The 19,780-nt window shown below is 35.5% G+C and overlaps 1 protein-coding gene across 1 annotated transcript in view; it reads left to right on the top strand.

Annotated features, from left to right (window-relative positions):
• LOC141337909 (uncharacterized) overlaps positions 1-19,780 on the top strand; it is an 831,413-nt gene that overhangs the window by 176,252 nt on the left and 635,381 nt on the right. Inside the window, exon 12 of the mRNA XM_073843485.1 lies at positions 16,094-16,267. Within this exon, the coding sequence (XP_073699586.1) occupies positions 16,094-16,267 (174 nt within the window). The remainder of the gene's footprint in view (positions 1-16,093; positions 16,268-19,780) is intronic.

Raw genomic sequence — 19,780 nt, forward strand, 5'->3', positions numbered from 1 at the left:
CCTTAACCATGTAAAGGTAATGTTTCACCCCTTACTAAAATATCAGCTTCCATGGTGTCCAGAAATACTACAGAGAGAATAATAAAGTGTCACTTTTTTCTTTGTGTGTACATTTGGGTGCTGTTATGCAAATATGTGGGGGCGTGTTTGAATGAGGCATTTTAGGAAAGTGTGGATTTGTTATAGAATACAAGAATCTCTTTCTGATGGGCAACAGAAAATGTGCTTCCTGAAGGAAGCTATTGGCCACTGAATTGACATGATGGTATAACGGCTTCAGACATTCATCACACCAGAGATGTTCCCATAGCATTACATCATCGCAGCACCGAAGTGAAGCTATGAAAGGGAGCTCAGTATTTATAAAAAGATAGATGAGAAATCCCTGGATCTCCTACAGCTTCAGCCCAGATCCTGAACTGCTCATCGATGGACGCTTTTCAATCCCAGGAGCCCACAGGAGATCAATACGCCATCATCAAACGTGAGTATTAGAAACCAAAACACGGTTCCTCTGGTTAAAAACAGCATTTGTTTAGCTACTGTATACTAAGTCAATTAACAGTTTAGTATTTTGTGATTTTGCTTTAAAAAACATGTTTTATTATTTTTAGCGAACAAGTTATTCAAACTGGATTTACGTTAACCTTTAACATCTTAAATATGATTAATAAATGTCTATTTAACAACTGACAGGAAACTGTTGTAAGAGAATTGCAGATGAGCAAATCCCGACATGAAACACATCTGAGTGAGTGATGAATGTGAGCTATTATGTGGATTTCACTGTTGTCAACACTGCTTTAGATGAATGTAAGTCATGGTAATAAACAAATCTACATAGAGATACTAAACATAAGCTATCTATTTGATTTGTCCATTAGTATTGTTGATCAATTGAGGAGCATTTGTGTTGGATAAAAAGTCAGTTAAAGCTATGGTCTACAATTTCAAAGATTGTTCATTATTAATAACCTCGTTTAGATGCTGGTTATGGTTCTACAGTACAATCCTAATAATATGAAGAGAAAAAAGAATGAAAAAAATCCATTCACTCTATTGGGTGTACACCCGCAGAGAAATTGACCAATGTAAGCTGTCCGGCCGGACAGCTTACATTGGTTAACTGCTCTCATCCAATCCCCTGCTCCACTCGCGTCTCCACCCCGCCCCCTCCTGCGACATGAAATTTTGCGCGAAATTAGGCAGCATCAACTCAGCATGGAGAAAAACCAACAAACAGACAGCAGCAAGCGGCCCCTTCTCGCCCTAACAGTCAAGGTTGGAAGAAAGAGAAAGTAAATTGAGGAAAGAGCAGAGATTTAAAAACAAATGTGAAGAACGCCGGACTCAAAGCCGAATCAATATAGGGTCCACCTTTGCCCGTTGGAGGAAGCTTCAGAGAAACCTTTGACTTAAAACCGACGCTGACATGGCTGACTTTTTGTTGAGCAGGTAAGCATTTATTTATACTTTTATGGTGTGGGGTATTACATAAATAGGTTTTTATCAGTCTGACAACATGATCATGCTACCGGTCGGCATTGGAATGTTAGCCGTTCAGCATCGCCTATCACGGGTCAAAGTAATTATATTTCTTGAAGTGCTTGACTATTTAGCGGTTTTCTGTTCGAGCCGATAGAACATTGCATGTGTTGCTAATCTTGCGTGTGCGTGAACTCAAACGTGTGCCTCTGAGCTATTTTGTTAGGACAATGGTGACATTGCATTGTTGATGAAGCAATTACGTTCAAGTGTCGAATCCGACATCGCACATGGTACATCTCTGTTCTATGTTTACTCCTGCTTGACTGGGTGACGTTGTTCAGGTCGTTTCCCGGTGGGAGGGATCAGGTAGCACAGAGGGGAGGGGTGTGCGTGTGGAGGGGCGGGATGAGTTTTTTAAAAATTCAGGCTTTCTCGACTGATTTTCAACATCGTAGACTACAGCTTTAACAGCCCCAAGAACAGCCTCAACATGTAAATGCAGTATAAATCACAGAGGTGGCTGAATCTGGTGTAGATGCTACAGAGACCTACCGAAGGAGGAGCAGATCTGACCAAATGTAAGTTACTTTAATACTAATTCACATTTCAAGCATGTATGTTATTCTGCTATCTGTAGTCGTTTTTTATTATTATTTTTTATATTAATTTGCACATGCATTTCTGTTTAGTTTTTTTAGATTAAGATTTGTATCCAATATTTCAATTCTACATTTATCTGCTCCCTCATCAAAATATAGAAAAATCCATGATTAAAAAAACAAATAATAAAATGTTAAGAACAAAAACAAAAGGATAAATAAATAAATGTACATTTATGTACCCAACTACAAACATGATTTCCATTATTCCTTACATTTGAGTTTGTTTTGTTGTTCATTGGTTTATAGTTTTGTGTTTTATATTAAACACAGTTCAACACAGACTTATGAAATGCTGTTAGGACATTTGTGTTGTGTAGATATCATAATAGTGACTACATAGTTTAAGTCTGACCATAAGAATGAAATAAACTTTACAAGCCAATTTACAGGAGATCAGCGTAATAGATGAGGTGAAAACAGGGGCTATTATCATGAAATAGAGGATTTTCAGCAGCTCAGATATTGATGAGCCTCAGACTATCACTGTAAATCCTAACAAGTTCAGCTTACTTAAAGTTTTAAAACCGATGGCCTTTTTTTAGCAAAGTAAACTTAAATGTAAAACTATAAGTTAATTTAATAATCTGTTTAAAGTAAAGAAAGCAAACTCTTCCCAAGTATATTAAGCAATAAATATCAAGTTAGTTTAATGTCATTTCTAGTGAACATACTCCAGGAGATTTACTAATCTTACTTAAGATTTAACAGTAAGATTGCTTTACTAATTCCATTTAGCTAAGTTTTTTGTGTAAGTGTTCTGCAAACATCTTAAAACTAGACCTTTAAAACATCTGTGTTCTTATAATACCCTTATAATACTGTGAATATATATAAACTACTGTTCAAAAGACTTGTAATAGTCTTTAAAAAAGTTTCTTATGCTCATCAAGGCTGCATTTATTTAATGAAAAGTACAGAAAAAACAGTAATATTGCTAAATGTTTTTACAATATAAAATAATGTTTTTTTTTATTTGAACATACTTTAAAATAGAATTTATTCCTGTGATAAAAAAAGCTGATTTTTTTTTTATTTTTATCAGCTGTTATTGCAGTTTTAAGTGTCACATGATCCTTCAGAAATCATTCTAATATGCTGATTTATTATTAGAAAGATCAATGCTGGAAACTGTTGTGCTGGAAAATATTGTTTTGGAGCCTGTGATGCTTTTTTTTCTTTTCTTGGGTTTCTTCGATTAATTCAAAGTTAAAAGTAACAGCCTTTCTTCAAAATGTAAATACTTTCTAACAATATATGTTTTTCTATCACTTTGTATGAATTCAACACATCCTTGGGGAATAACCGTATTAAATTCTTTAAAAAAAATTGTACTGACTCCAAGAGTTAAAAATCAAATAACAGTACATCTGTGTTTTCTAGATACACTATTAGTGAAGGAAAAACTAATGAAAACATGTATTTCACTTTCTCTTAAAAGTGTTAGTCACTTTTTCTTTTTCAAAGGTGTGTACATGTTAAAAAAAAAAAAAAAAAAAAAAAAACTCCTGTCCCTCATGAAAAGGAGTGTGTAGGAGCCCAATGTAATTGTAACCACTAGAGGGCGGTTTGGAATGGGAGGAGCTGGTTTGGTCATGTGACATTTAAACCCTCATGATTGTGTGTGAAGGAAGGTGAATTGGTGACGGGATCACATGGTTCTTACCGTATAGTAAGATTCATTGAGTCCCGAATCCATGCGTCTTTTATTGTAAACCGCATTTCATTCATTAAAAGAGCAAAGCAAAAGACGGATTCTGAATGGACAATGATTTTATTTCCAGCGTATGAGTAAAGAACATCTGATCAGCTGGTCATAAGTGGATAGGACGCTGCTACAGAGTGATACATATGTATTATCAGAAAACTAACCACAAAACAAAACTCGTAGGAAAGCACAATGATACAATTAATATCATAAAGTAAAATGACATACTAGAAGAAAACTTTTAAACATTGTTTCTGAATCTCACAGATGAATCTGCTGGTCTTGAAGGTGAACTTTATTCGCTGTAAAAACTACAGAAGATGTTTCTTTTTCCTGTCGCATGTTAGAGCTGATTATGACAGATTTCTACAGAAGAGATTGTGTTTTTCTGCTCATTATTGTGTCACGTTTGGTGAGGATGAGACCTGAAAGATGATCTACTTACTATCAATCCTTTTTGTGTGCATGAGTAGATTAGGAGACTGAGTCAAACTCTTCCCACATTCAGTCAGTGATATGGTTTCTCTCCAGTGTGGATCCTCTCATGTGTTTTCAGGGTTTCTGACCGACTCAATCTCTTGTCACAGTGTGAACACTTGTAAGGTTTCTCTCTAGTGTGGATCCTCTGGTGGTTAACTGTCATAAAAGTCTTCTTACACTAAAAACACATAAGATCTCTCACACCAGTGTGTATCTTCTGATCAAGTTTTAAACTCTGCAGTTGTGAAAACTCTTTCCACATAAAGGACGTGAATGTGGTTTCTCCTTCATATCAACTTTCAGGTGCTCCTTCAGGCCTGTAGACCACGCAAATATTTGTCCACATTGATCACATGCGTGCAGCTTCTCTCTAGTGTGATGTTCATGTGCATCTTCAGGGTTACTTCTTGTTTAAAACTCTTCCTACTGATCTCATGTCAATGACTTCTCTTTGGTGTGGATCTTCATGTGAACATTGAGATTGTTTTCATCTGAAACTCTTTCCACACTTAGTGCAGGTGAAATAAAAAATACTTTTAGTCTGTCAGCAAGTTTCTTCTCTAGTTTTGACGTTGTTTTTCCTCTATCCGATCTGAAATTAAAGGAAAAACATTACAATATAAATCATTAGAAATGTGAAGAGAAAGCAGAACACAGCTACATAAAATTATGAACAATTTGATGCATGTTATAAAATGAGGTATTTAAAAAATATAATATATGGTTTTAATCAATCAATATCACCTACTGCTCTTGACTGGATCACTTTAGTAGCCCTAATAAAGATTAATCTACATTTATTTATATAAATAAATGTATTCTTTCTGCTTGAAGGAAAGAAGAAAGTGGTAAACACGTTGTTGTAAAGAATGCATAATTAGCCTGAATAACCATTGGTATTTCATTGAAAAGAAGACCATGTTCTTGTTTCTTTATGAGAAGTGGATTCATTTAATTTGAATATAAAGACATGTTGTGTGTCACAGCAGTTAAATCTGTGTCTATCATGATAAAACCGTATTATCAAACCTATACAATGAGTTTGGTCATTTTAGAGAAATCTAACTGTAACTAAACCCACTCAATCTACTGTAGACTAAAACTAAAACAATCCAGATGACTAAAATATGACTCAAACTAAATGACATTTTAGTCAAAAGACTATGACTAAGACTAAATCATAATTTGCTGTCAAAATGAACACTGATTTTAACCTGTTGGAACCTGTTAAGTTAATATTAAACTGCTAACCTTGACCTTGTCCACCAATGGAAAGTTTAATTTTAATAAAAATCCACTGGATATTGACTAAATATCTTTGTAAGTGTGGTTTCATTACAGCGGTTCAATAAATAAATAAAGTTTAAAAGCACAATGGTATTTCTTGTCTATGAGCAGCCAATGCTACTAACAACAACGACTGAAACTTAGAATAACTAATATGTGGGAGATCACTGCTATTATGTGGATTTATTGTATTGCCATAAATAGCACTTCAATGCTGATGTTGAATCAAGTTACAAAAGATAAATGTCTGAGTAGAGGGTTGCTAACATTGTGAACTTCATTTCAAATTCATGTAAAAACAATCAGTTCATATTAGAAAAACTTTGTTGACAGCAAGAAGGAAAAAGGAAAACTGATTTTGTTATTTATACTTTATTTTACCTCTTCATTTAAACAATTAACAGTTTGTATGTCTTTTTAACAGCAAGCATTAAATCTGCTGAACTGCTTGAAGATTTGAGTCTGAGTTCACATTATATTTGTGTCAAATTCTTCTCCTTAATGATTTGTTTGTAAGATGACCTTCTCTTCCTCTGTTTGTCTCTTTCTAGTCTTTATGACTGTGGCATTACAGATGTTTCTTCTACAAGTTAGCCTTTATTTAAGAGAGAGAAACTGCTTATGTAGATTTAATAATACTGAAAACAGACAGATGAACTTTTCAAAACAAACTAAAAAAATAGTTTTAACTGTATATGTATGATTGTATTCACATGCAAATATAAATGTGGTGAATAAAGACGATGTATTTAAGGATCTAGAGGAGAGAGAAAGACACAAATGCTGTTAACTGGTGAAAATGTTTAGTTGGTCTGGACTGATGAAGGAGAGACTCCATCCACAGAACAAAGACAATATACTGGATATCTGGACATTAACAACAGACACACACATCACTGAATAGAAAGTAGAATAGAATAATGTTTGAGATCATGTAATAATGAAATATGTTTTTCTACTTTATTTTTAGCTGCTGCCATGCTCCACATTGTAGACTTGTTTTATATATTTTGATACATTAAGGTGTAGGTTTATGATCAGAAACATCTGAATAATTATGGATTAATTTAATACAAATATTACTGCTCCTTTTGTGATGATCTCAAACTATAATATACAGTGTTTATCATCTTTTTACTAAATTAGTTACTATTTCAATTTTCTTTGAATTTAATTTCATATATAGTTCCTGTTTTCACTCATTCATTGTGCTGATGTCTTCAGATCAGCTGTAAACTGACACTTAAAACTCATTTCATGGCTGTCAGCTGAGACAAACTACTCCATAAACCTCTCAACAGCACTTCATTATAGTCTGAGAAACCATTTGCTGCTAACACATTTATTTCTGAATTTGCGCATTACTATTGTTTAATCTTTTCTTTTTCCCCCTTTTTAATACAGAAAACAGCTTTATTGCCTTTAATGTAAACCAGTTGGACATGGAGCCTATAAACATAAAGAAGCAGAAACTGTAGAACAAGTATTAATACTACACCCTAATATGAATAGAAAGAATTGAAAGTAAGAAATACATACACATCTCAGCATGTGTGACATTTGCAATAAACATCACAGATAACAGTTCAGAACAAGGGAAATAATAAAGCAGTGTTTAATTTATTAGGGAGAATATCAGGCTCCAGTTCAGCAGGTGGCAGTAACTGTTCAGCTCGTTCAAACCCTCCAGAAAAACCCACGAAGAAGACGAAAACGAAAGTAACTGCGGAAAACACGCAGATAGCAAAACAAAGCGTTGCTCATTGGATTTGATCCATTCTATGTCCTAGAAAACATTTTATAGACACAACTTTTGCGCAGACTCTACTAATTTTAACACTCGCGGACATTGTTTTTGTATTTAATCCAATCTGTCTGAGAGATATGAGAATTATTGCTGACAAACTACAGGCCTAAAGGACAGAAAATGATCGTTTCAAATACTTATAAATGCTCTTCTTAGTGGACAAGACTGCAAGTAAGTTTTCCAAAAGGGGTTATTGAAAACCAATGTGTTTCTGAATGTGGTTATTCTACATGGCAATGCATTTGTTCATAACTGACTTTATTTGATCTAGTGTTTTGTGCTGCTGCTAACTCCAGATATTTCTTGATCTCATTAAGGATCATCATCTCCAGGTCAAACTGAACAGCAGATAGTTTTCTCAACCCAGTGCTGATCTCTGGCAGTTTATCTGCAGTATGTCAGAGGAGCGAGGAAAGGACTCTCCGTCTGAGATGAGTCTCTCACACAAACAGAGGTAAGACTGAGTCTGTTTCAGACAATCATTTTAAACACTGATGGACTTTCACATGTTTGCTTTAACAAACAAAACCTTAACAAACCTTGTTTTAAATGTATAAATGCTTTGCAGAACTACATAGCATTATAACTTCCTAATTAAAAAATAACAAAAATATTTAAGGAGTAGCCAATAGATGAAAAATATTTGAGAACTGAAAAATCAGAATCATAATTTACAATCTTAACCCAGTTTACAGTCGCTCTCCAGCAATGGGTATGTAGATACTTAAGTAAATTATTCCACATCAATGATTTACTTTTAGGTCATAAATGTATATTCAGACTGCACACTTAATTTAAAGGGGTCATATGTTGCTTTTTAATGTTTTCATTTTCCTTTAGTGTGTAATGTATCTGTTTGTGTAAGATCTTCAGAGTTTCAAAGGTCAAAGTGATTTATTTGATCTAACAGAAAACACTGATCCAGAAAGGCCTTGACTGAAGTGCAGATATTAATTTCATGAATATACAATATGACGTTATAGGAGATCCCTAATATAGACAAAGGCTATGTCTGTAGCTGAAGACAGGGCCCTAGGCGAGCGTCTGTTGAATGGGCCAGCACTGCAGATTAGAGAGAGTTTGTGTTGGGAAAGTAGATCGCCGCTATCCAGCATTTGTCTTCAGAGCGTGTGAGTTTGGACCATTTGTCACGTAGATACAGTACATAATGTAAATAAATGATGTTTCAGGGGAACAGTGTGTTTTGGCTGTTGGAGAGGTTGTTGGTTTCGTCAGCATATTATCAACAGCACTCTTGTTATTTTCTTTGCCAGTATTGAAAAAGTAAATAGTCTTGTACAGAATGCCATTGTAATACAGGATGCCTTAAATATATATATATATATATTAGTCCAACTTTCCCCTGTTCATTAACCCTCTAGGGTTCTTCGGTCATTTCTGACCAGAATTTTTTAAATAATTTTTTTTTTTTTTAAATCGTAGCTTCATCGGAATGGTACGGAACTTAGTGACTTTTATGGTACTTGGTATATGAACACACAAAAAATTGGGGACAGGATTTGAAAAGTCGAAATGGTCGTAAAAAATTGTCACACTCAGGGCCTTCGGGTCAATATGACCAGCCGTAGGAAATGAATGGGAAATTGGCAAAAAATATGAAAATACAGAGTTTTTTGTGCATACAATCTACAAATCAGCCACAATGCAGAAAAAAGCACACAACAGTGAAGGGGTGACTCTCTAAAACATCAAGAGTGGAAAACACTACAATACACTCACACACACACACACACACACACACACACACACACACACACACAAAAACACACGCACACACATACGAACGTGTGTCATTTTAAAAGCTAATTTTGGGAAATGTGTGAAATAGAAGCAATCAATGTAAGAAATAAAGTGCACACAGCAATGAAAGCATGAGACTGTAAGCCATCAAGGTTGCAAAATAGACACACACACACACACACACACATACATAGGGAAATATGAGACTGGTGAGACTGTAACAGAGAAATGTGAGAATATGTGAAACAAAATCAATGAATCAAATAAAAGGGAGACATTGGATGCAAAATGCAAAAGTCACACACCATGTCTCTCACTTGAACACACACACACACACACACACACACACACACACACACACAGGGAAATATGAGACTGTAACAGAGAAATGTGAGAATATGTGAAATAAAATCAATGAATCTAACAAAGGGCAGACATTGGGTCCAAAATGCAAAAGTCACACACTATGTCTCTTTCTTGAACACACGTACACACACACACACACACACACACACACACACACACACACACACACACACACACACACACACACACACACACACACACACACACACACACACAGACAGGGTAATATCAAAGGATATAATTCTTCCCAAGTAACCTCCAGGCCTATTGCAGTACCTGTTTATGAAAACAAAAAGCCAATCACAGCATGTGCTAAATAGGAGTTATTGTTCATTGAATTTTACGAAAAAATTATTTTAATGAAAATGTTCATTATAAAAAGGTTAAAAAGAAAAAAAAAATATGACTGAAAGAATTGTATTTTTATTAAGTTAGAATTACAACGATGGGTAACAAAATGCTTTCCATTGGTTATCTTTCTAAGGCAATGTTCAGGTTTGACTGTATTATAAAGTAAAACAAACAAACAAAAAACTTGGCAAATAATAAAAAAAAGTCTTTGATAATCTCATATTATATATTAAAATCCACAACCTGAAAAGGCAAAGGCAAATATGTGCAAAAACAACTAGAATTCACAAGCACTTCTACAGAGAGCAGTACATCCATCTAGTGGTTAAAATATGATATTGCTTGATAATTATGCTCACTACACCACCAGATGGCACCAATCTGACTTCAAAAAATTATTTTCTATAGGCCAAGTCTCTACTTTTAACTGAAATACAGCATTAATTAAAAAAAAAAAAAATTTATATATATAAAATTTTTCTATTATATTCAATGGGAAAAAATAGATCATAATTATAGCATAAATATTAATTATTATCATAAAATTCTCTCAAAACACCACAGAAAAAAAGAAAAAATATTATTGAACAAAAGTACATTTGATTGATTTTACTGAAAAAAAGATTTCAGGGGTCTGGTCATTTTTGACCGTGAGGGTCCTGAGTGTGACTGGTAAATGAAGAACCCCAGAGGGAAATGAAACTCTTGCTTGTAGAGCTTTAAATCCCGCTTGACTGTAAATCACTGTGGTTTGTTTTAGATGACAGGTTTAAGTGATCTTGAAGTATGATGTAGATGAGTTTGAGTTTGATTAGTTGGTTTTTGTTTCCTCTGATATAATGGGAGGACCACATTAGAAGTGTATGTGCTGAGAAAGATAATGATGCTGAAACTGTAAATAATGAAAGGATGGGTGTTGAAGCTGGGGTCAGTGCCTCTATTGCTAGGGAAGATATAAATGAGGAAGGTGGGAGAAGTGAGACTATTGAGACTGAGGTGAATGTAGGTGAATGCTCCAGTGGCACAACATTAGATGCAGACAGAGTAGAAATCAAACTCGTGTGTTACATGAGGATGCTGCTGCTGTTACAGAAGAGAGTTTGGACACTGACATTTTCTGTACTGGGATGGAAGGGGACTTATACTTTTCTCATTTATGCATTGGGGTATATATTGTACTTTCTTTTTAAAAAATTTAAAATTGGTTGTATTAAATAAAGTTTAAGCTCCTTTCGTCTTTGTGTTTTTAGTGTAAGATCAGGCTCTCATGTGTTCAGCTCTGTGTCTGTGAAGAGTGACCGGTCAAAAGATCACCCACCGTGGTTCAGTGAGGAAACACCATCAGCTACTGAAAGGTATTTCATGTGTTTTGTATTGTATGGCACTAGCTAATTTTTCCACTGGGATATTTGTGATAGAAATTAACTAAATAAAACAATAAATCACAGATCATAATATCTTCCGGTACTTTCCTTTTTATTGAAGTTGGTCTATAGCTACTTTTCAGTAATACAATTACACAAGCAGCAACAAAGAGGCATCCACAATGGAAACATCTACTTAATTACTATTTGCAGCATTAAACCATTTTAAATTAGACTGAAGAACTCCTGTAATACTGTTTTTTTTTGTCCTGTTCTTTGCATTAGTTCTCTCCTTTATAGAACAGAGGTATAGGATCCTTTATAGGATCCAGTTTTTACCTAAATTTGTACTTCAATAGAACCTTCTCTTTAACAGCTGATGCTTGCTCTTTGTGTTTGATAAAAAAGTAAGATGTTTTTCTAAAATTTTGCTTTAACCACATTTCATTTTATTCACCATTTTAACAGGCTGCAATGTGAAACATTAGATTCAGACGTCCAGATTAACAGGAACAACAAGAATTTCACAGACAAACTCCCTGCAATCTTCCAGGTAGGAAAATATTTTCTAAATGTTAAGATTTATAGCAAACAAATTGGTTACTGGGCAGTGTTTTACAAATATTAATTACTGATTATAAAATTTGGACCAAATATGGATGTGGAATTGGTTAAATTTTGTTCTTTTGTCTTTGTCTTTTTTATTTATTTATTTATTTATTTTGCTTTGTTTAAAGAATCTTGAGGAGAAAATAATAACATTTCTAAAGAATGAGCTGAAAATGTTTAAGAAAATATTACAAAAAGAGAACATGCAATACGTGAATGACTTTAATGAGAACAGATGCAGTATGAAAGAAGCAGCTCTTGATCTCACGCTCTACTTCCTGAGAGAGATGAAGCAAGATGAAGCTGCTAATACTCTAGAAGGTAAGAGACTCTGTTAGCTGCTTCCAGCCCTGTGTCAATATGTTTCCTCTTCCACAATCACTGTTATGACTCATATGTCTCTCATATCATGTGTTCATAACCTGTGCTGTTTCTTACAATGACAGACTTCCTTTAGACTTCCACATTCTGCTCCAAACATAACAAACCCAGAGACTAAACAATCTGTCTATTTTATTCCTGTATTTAGATGAGCTGTTCTTCATTCATCAGCTAAAGTGTAGCCTAAAGAAGAAATATCAGTGTGTGTTTGAAGGAATTGCAAAGCAAGGTGACTCTACTCTTCTGAATAACATCTACACAGATCTCTATATCACTCAGGGTTGTAGTGAACAGGTCAATACTGAACATGAGGTAAGACAGATTGAAGTTGCTTCCAGACATCATGAATCACAAGAAATACAGGTTGAGTGCACAAATTTGTTTGAAGCACCTGAACAAGACAAGCAGATCAGAACTGTACTGACAAAAGGAGTTGCTGGCATCGGAAAATCAGTCTCTGTGCAAAAGTTTGTTCTGGATTGGGCCGAAGGAAAAGAAAATCAAGACATCAGCTTCATATTTCCTCTTCCATTCAGAGAGATGAACTTAAAGGAGAAAAAAAAACTAAGTTTGATGGACCTTATAACTCAGTTTTTCCCAGAGACAAAAGGACTGAACCTTTCAAGAAGAAATCAGTGCAAAGTCTTGTTCATCCTCGATGGATTGGATGAATGTCGACTTCCTGTAAACTTTAATGATAATGAGAAGTTGCATGATGTATCTTCACCAGTCTCTCTGGATGTTCTCCTGACAAACCTCATCAAGGGAAATCTGCTTCCTTCTGCTCTCATCTGGATCACCACCAGACCAGCAGCTGCCAGTAAGATTCCTCCTGACTGTATCGACCGGCTGACAGAGATACGAGGATTCAATGATGCACAAAAGGAGGAGTACTTCAGAAAAAGAATCACGGATGAGAATCTGGCCAAAGAAATCATCGATCATGTTAAACAATCAAAGAGTCTCTTTATCATGTGCCACATCCCAGTCTTCTGCTGGATTTCAGCCACTGTCCTCCAGAACATTTTAGAGAAGAAAAGAAATAATGTTGTGAAAAACAATCAGGCTGATGATGTCTCCAAAACACTGCAGGAGTCAAATACTGAAGACACTCCCAAGACTCTGACACAAATGTACACACACTTTCTCAGATTTCAGATCCAGCAGAGCAGACGAAAGTATGATGGAGAATATACACCAGATGTTTCCTGGGATAAAGATGCCATCTTTTCACTGGGGAAACTGGCATTTCATCAGCTGGAAAGAAACAATGTGATCTTCTATGACACAGATCTGGAAGCCTGTGGTATTGACGTCTATAAGGCATCAGTGTATTCAGGCATGTGTACCCAGATCTTTAAGGAGGAAACTGGGATTGTTCTTGGTACCATGTACTGCTTTGTTCACTTGAGCATTCAAGAGTTTATTGCAGCTCTTTATGCACATCTGTTTCTAGATATAAAGAAGAGAAGTATATTTGTTCATGAGTCTACAGAACAGGAAAACAAAAGTCAAATCATGATTGATTTGCTCAAGACTGCAGTGGACAAGGCACTAGAGAGTGATAATGGACATCTGGATCTTTTTCTTCGCTTCCTCCTTGGTTTGTCACTCCAGTCTAATCAGCGACTCTTACAGGGTCTGTTGACACAGCAAAATGGAAATGACCAGATCAAAAAGGAAATAGTTCAGTACATCAAGCAGAAATTTGAAGCTAATCTGTCTCCAGAGAGATCCATCAATCTGTTCTACTGTCTGAATGAACTGAACGACCAAACTCTGGTGAAAGACATTCAGACCCACCTTAGCAAAGGAAGTCTCTCATCTGCTGATCTTTCACCTGCCCAGTGGTCTGCTTTGGCCTTTGTGTTGTTGACATCAGAGGAGGAGCTGGAGGAGTTTGAGCTTCAGAAATTCAAGAAATCAGACGAGTGTCTCATTAGATTATCAGCAGTCATCAAAACCTCCAAAAGAGCTCTGTAAGTTGTCATGAAAAATCTTGTTGTTCTGGAAAATTAATTTTATTAAAAGTTATAGCGTTTTTCTTTAGCTGAGAATGAAGAGTTTTGTTCTCGTTTTGTTCTCCAGAAAGTATTTTGAAGGATGATGGTTAGTCCATCAAATGTCCACTCAAATGTGTGCAGTAAATGTCAACAGATAATCAGCTAACTAGTGATTGTGGTTTATTTTAATGTATAATTCCAGCCTTTCTGCAGCACTAGTAGTACCAAATACTGGGTCAGTGTGGTACCCGCTGATAGACAGCTGCTCAAACATTCCTGTGCATATTTTTGTGAGCACTCTGTAAACGGTATTGTGTTTTAACAACATGTTTTACAGCCAGTGTTGAGCACATGATCATAATAGTTAGGGTGTTTAATCAGTATTCACTTAATAATGCTTTTCCTTGAAGCCATAGAACTAACACTTTCGAATTTATAAATCAATGTAATTAAAGCTATAGATTGACTCATTATTTATTATTTGTATTTAGCAAACATATTTAATCTAATATTCTGTAATCTTATTTATGTCGTAGGTTAAATGATTGTGGTTTAACAGACAAAAGCTGTTCAACTCTGGCTACAGTTCTTGGATCAGATACCAGTCTGAAAGAGCTGAACATGAGCAATAATAATCTGCAGGATTCAGGACTGAAGCTGCTTTGCGCTGGACTGGGAAATATGGAGTGTCATTTGGAGATACTGAGGTAAGTTGTGTGACAATAGACCAAAATTGATCTTAACAAAAACATAAGGTGAAAAACAGACTTGGATAATGAACAAGTCTGTATATTGTGCATAGATACTTTTACATTTATGCCTGCCATAGTGTTTTTTTTTTCTCTGATTCAGTCTTTTATTGACACTGTCCTAAGCCTACACATTGTGCTATACCATTTACTGAATGTATTTGATTGTGTTCAAGCTACAGATAACTAAACATACCTTTGGTTTATTTGTATCTATGGTGATGCATCGATATGTGTATATATAATTGGATATTAAATAATTGGAAATTAAAAGCTAAGATAAAATATTTCCAGGCTATTATTATTTTTGCATTACAATTACTGATGGGAGTTCAGGGATTTTATCTTGAAGTCTAGACTAGAAACCTAAGCGTAAGTAAGCAATAACGTCTAAAAGTAAGCAATTACGTCTAAAAACATTAAGCCTCTCTTGAACCATCTTTGACACATTGCTGCATTTGGATTTAGTCGGTCTCAGTTTGTTCAGTTTGTTCATGTCATTCCAGACGGACTGATGATGATGAGATCAGATCTCTGTGTGGAGCACTGGCTGTTGTCAGACTCCTTGTGCAATTAAAAATCGCACTTGATCGTTACAGTTAATGGCAAAATTATCATTTGGAAATATAAACTGATACTTCCTACTGACACACTACAGCAAGCGATAGAAATGACTGACTTAAAACTATTTTTAGCCAAAATACTAGTGGCTTAAGACTTTTGCACAGTACTAAATAGAACAAAAATATATTACATTGACTTTACTGGAAAGAAAAAGTTACATTTCAGGTGTTCAGTCACTTGACCATAAAGACCACAAGTGTATCTCACAAATGAGGAGCATCAGAAGGTTAAAGCTTGAAAGTGACTGTAAGCTGGAGATACTAAAGTGAATTGAAATCTAACAATTGAAAGTTCTCTTTTTTTGTTTGAATTGATTCGGATTTTGCTTTACAACTAAGTTTTAGTTCACTTGAATATGGAAAAAAATATAATTGTGTTTAGTGATTTTCATTGTTTAGGTCATTTCTAGAATAACTGATTAATCATCTGAATGTGACATTTTCATTCTGGTTCTAGGCTTTCAAACTGCAGTATCACTGAAGAAGGTTATAAAGCTCTGGCTTCAGCTCTGAGATCAAACCCTTCACACCTGATAGAGCTGGATCTCACAGGAAATGATCCTGGACAATCAGGAGTGAAGGAGCTCAATCATTTACTACAGGATCCAAACTGTCAACTCAAGACACTGAGGTGAGACCTGATCAAATAATCTTACAGAAATCTATATATTTAAACAACAGTTCGTTCTTGTTCTCAAATCTGATTAGTTGAGAACTGTGAGATATTCTACTGGTATCTCTACAGGAATGCCCTTTCACAATTTTGTATCGCTCCGCTTGTTCTAGCCAGGTCCGTTTTTTCGAGTGTCATGGCAAACACCCAAATCCTGTATCATTTTATAAATATTATTTACTGCTGGCGCTGCTCTCTGTAGTGATTACACATGAAATATAATTCGTTATGGGTAAATCTAACGATAGTCTTTGGTCTCATTAATCTGTTATTTGTTCCAGAGAAGAAGATAGTTCATGGAGCATGTTTATGTAAATTTAATGCTGAACGCTGCCGTTATTCTTGACTGAAGTGCCTAGCAACTTTTTGATGCCTGGTTTTGTTGTTGTTTATTAAATATTATAACTCAATAAATAAAAAATGTATACAAACTATATTTTAAGCAATGTATTTAATAATAGTATTTAGTGTTGAGAAACGTGCGTGTATTCGGTGATTTGTTACATTGTTCCGCCATTAGATGGCGACAAGAGGCCGTCTTACGAGTGAGCAGTTATTAGTGACTTTGGGATTTTTAAATTGAAAAGTTAAGCGGAAGTTATTTTTAGCTTCAACAGCAGCTTGCCACAGTGAATAAGTGCACTAAACAGCAAAACCACCCCTAACAGATGAACGGATATTAACGCTTTCTTCAGTAAACATTCAAACTAATGTTGTATCATGGTGAATATGAATAATGAATCAGATGCAGGTACATTAATGACTTGCTCAGTGCATCTCTCTCTCATAATACCCAAACATGATACAATGAGGTTTTAATGCAGTAATACAATAGGCTTTAAAGGTGCCATAGAATGGAAAACTGAATTTACCTTGGCATGGTTGAATAATAACAGTTCAGTACATGGACATAACGTACTGTGAGTCTTAAACACCATCGTTTCCTACTTATATAAATCAAGTGTTTGCAAAAGACAACTGAAAAAAGGGCAAATTCCAACACAACACAGACTGTTACGCAACAGTCCAGAGGCGTAATAGTTACGTCCCCAACATTTGCATCACCCAAACATCAGTAATGTCAGTAGTGATGGGAAGTTCGGATCATTTTACCGACTCGGATCTTTGAGTCTCGTTCAGCAAAATGAACGAATCTTTTTTCGAGTCATTTCGTTCATTTTACCAAAATATAATTAAAAAGCAATGTTTTACTTCCATAACATATGTACTGCTTATACAAACGTTCATCACACTACAAACAAGACAAAACTATAAGGCTATTAGAAACAGAAAAGAATAAATCATTGTTTACCTGGGTCTTCAGTCTATGATTAGCTCCTTCACTTCTATCTGTCCGGGTTGAGTCGTTCCTTCATCACGTGACAGCCCCATATTAACTTATCTCACGCGATCTGAGCCGGAAACAGAATTGATTAGTTCATCTCTCGAGTCTTCGGGTTTGATTCGTTCATCACGTGACAGCCCCATACGCTTAACCTATGCAGTCTGAGCCGGAAACAAAATTGATTAGTTCATCTCTCGAGTCCTCGGGTTTGAGTCCTTCGTTCATAGTTGCGCAATTGCGCATGCGCGACTGAACGAATCACTCCCCAAGATGACCCGTTCTTTCCGAGTCACATTAAAGATTCATTCTAAATGAACGAATCGTTCAAGAACGACCCATCACTAAACGTCAGTGCATCAGTAAAACCACTGAAGGGACATGGTTAGCTTAAAGCTAGCGGTAGCCTGTACATAAGATTTTACTTACATAAACGGAGAGGTGACTGCACTGATGATGGCCAATGATTTACAGATCCTGAGCATCACTAAAGCATCAAAACTTGTGTGTTAAGTCCTTATATGTTATACTAGTTCGCTGCAGTATAACGTTACACAGAGCACATGCTTTAACTGTAGTGAGAGAAAAAAATGTCGCTGATTCAAAACGGCAGATTCAACAAACCGCATATTAAAAGTGTCTAGAGTTAAATAAATGAAGCGGCCATAATTAAATATATATTTCCTCCACGTGTTTCCTTACAGCTGTGTGAGCAAGCCACTCTGTAAGACAGCCAATCAGAGCAGAGCTCCTCATTATTATGCAGGAAACTTCCAAATAAGGCAATAACAGAGCATTTCATTCTAGGGACAAGTCCTAGGGTTGTAAATGGACCTGTAAAACCGTTTCTGCAGATTTTTGCCCTTTCCTATGCCATATACCTTCTATGTAGATATCAGAGAACAATTTAAAATATTGTTTCAATGCATTCTATGGCACATTTAAATGAAGCAACTCAACATTCCTTCGTTACTAATTCTAAAGTGATGTTTTGGAATTAGTAACGGAGCTAATGCTCAGCTGATTAACCATCAAACTTTGATTTGAATCTGTGGCGGAAGGAATAGTTTGCACAAAAGAGAGCTTTTAAAGACAGTCTGTTGTTGTTTTGTTTATGTATGCCGTTGAACTGTTGTATGAACGCAATATCACTCTCGTAGACTTGAGATATGGCTGTATATCGGCACTCTGTGATTACCTGTGGCCTCGTGCCTATGGAGAATCACAACCGTGCCGATCTACATCCAAGTTTTAGTTAAATCGTGTAAGGAATAAAATATAATTGTGTTTAGGGATTTTCATTGTTTAGGTCATTTCTAGAATAACTGATTAATCATCTGAATGTGACATTTTCATTCTGGTTCTAGGCTTTCAAACTGCAGTATCACTGAAGAAGGTTATAAAGCTCTGGCTTCAGCTCTGAGATCAAACCCTTCACACCTGATAGAGCTGGATCTCACAGGAAATGATCCTGGACAATCAGGAGTGAAGGAGCTCAATCATTTACTACAGGATCCAAACTGTCAAGTCAAGACACTGAGGTGAGACCTGATCAAATAATGGTACACAAATAAATGATTGTCAAATAAATTACAATAATCTGGACAATTTGTTTCATCAGAATGATCATATCAGATGCTGTGGGTTTTGTTGAACTGATGATCAAAGTCAAAGTCTGCTTTATTGTCAATTCTGCCACATGTACAGCACATACATACTGAGAATTAAAAATGCGTTACTCGCAGGCCCTTGGTGCAAAAACATTCAGTTTCTCAAGCCAGTTTTCTCTGTGCTGATGTTTCTCACTCCTTCTGAAAGATCTTGAGGCTTTTAATTGCACACTCTGTATTTGTAAACTGAAAATCATGATCTAGTGAGGTTTTGCTCTTCTGCTCTGTGGGACATTTTTGTTCTCCCGAGTTTGCTTTAGGACTGAGTGTCCCTCTAGTTTCTTTCCAATAACTGTGACTATTAGACTTTGGTTTTGAATATTTATGTATTTGTGTATTTAAATGTTTAAAGAAACATTTTGCAATTACTAGACCTCTGTTTAGAATAAAACTGGGTTTTTTTCTGTATTAATTTTTGTAATACAATGGATCTTTAAATCAGAACTTAATTGATCTTGT

This window comes from Garra rufa, chromosome 7, assembly GCF_049309525.1.
Source record: "Garra rufa chromosome 7, GarRuf1.0, whole genome shotgun sequence".
In the NCBI taxonomy this organism is placed as follows: domain Eukaryota; kingdom Metazoa; phylum Chordata; class Actinopteri; order Cypriniformes; family Cyprinidae; genus Garra; species Garra rufa.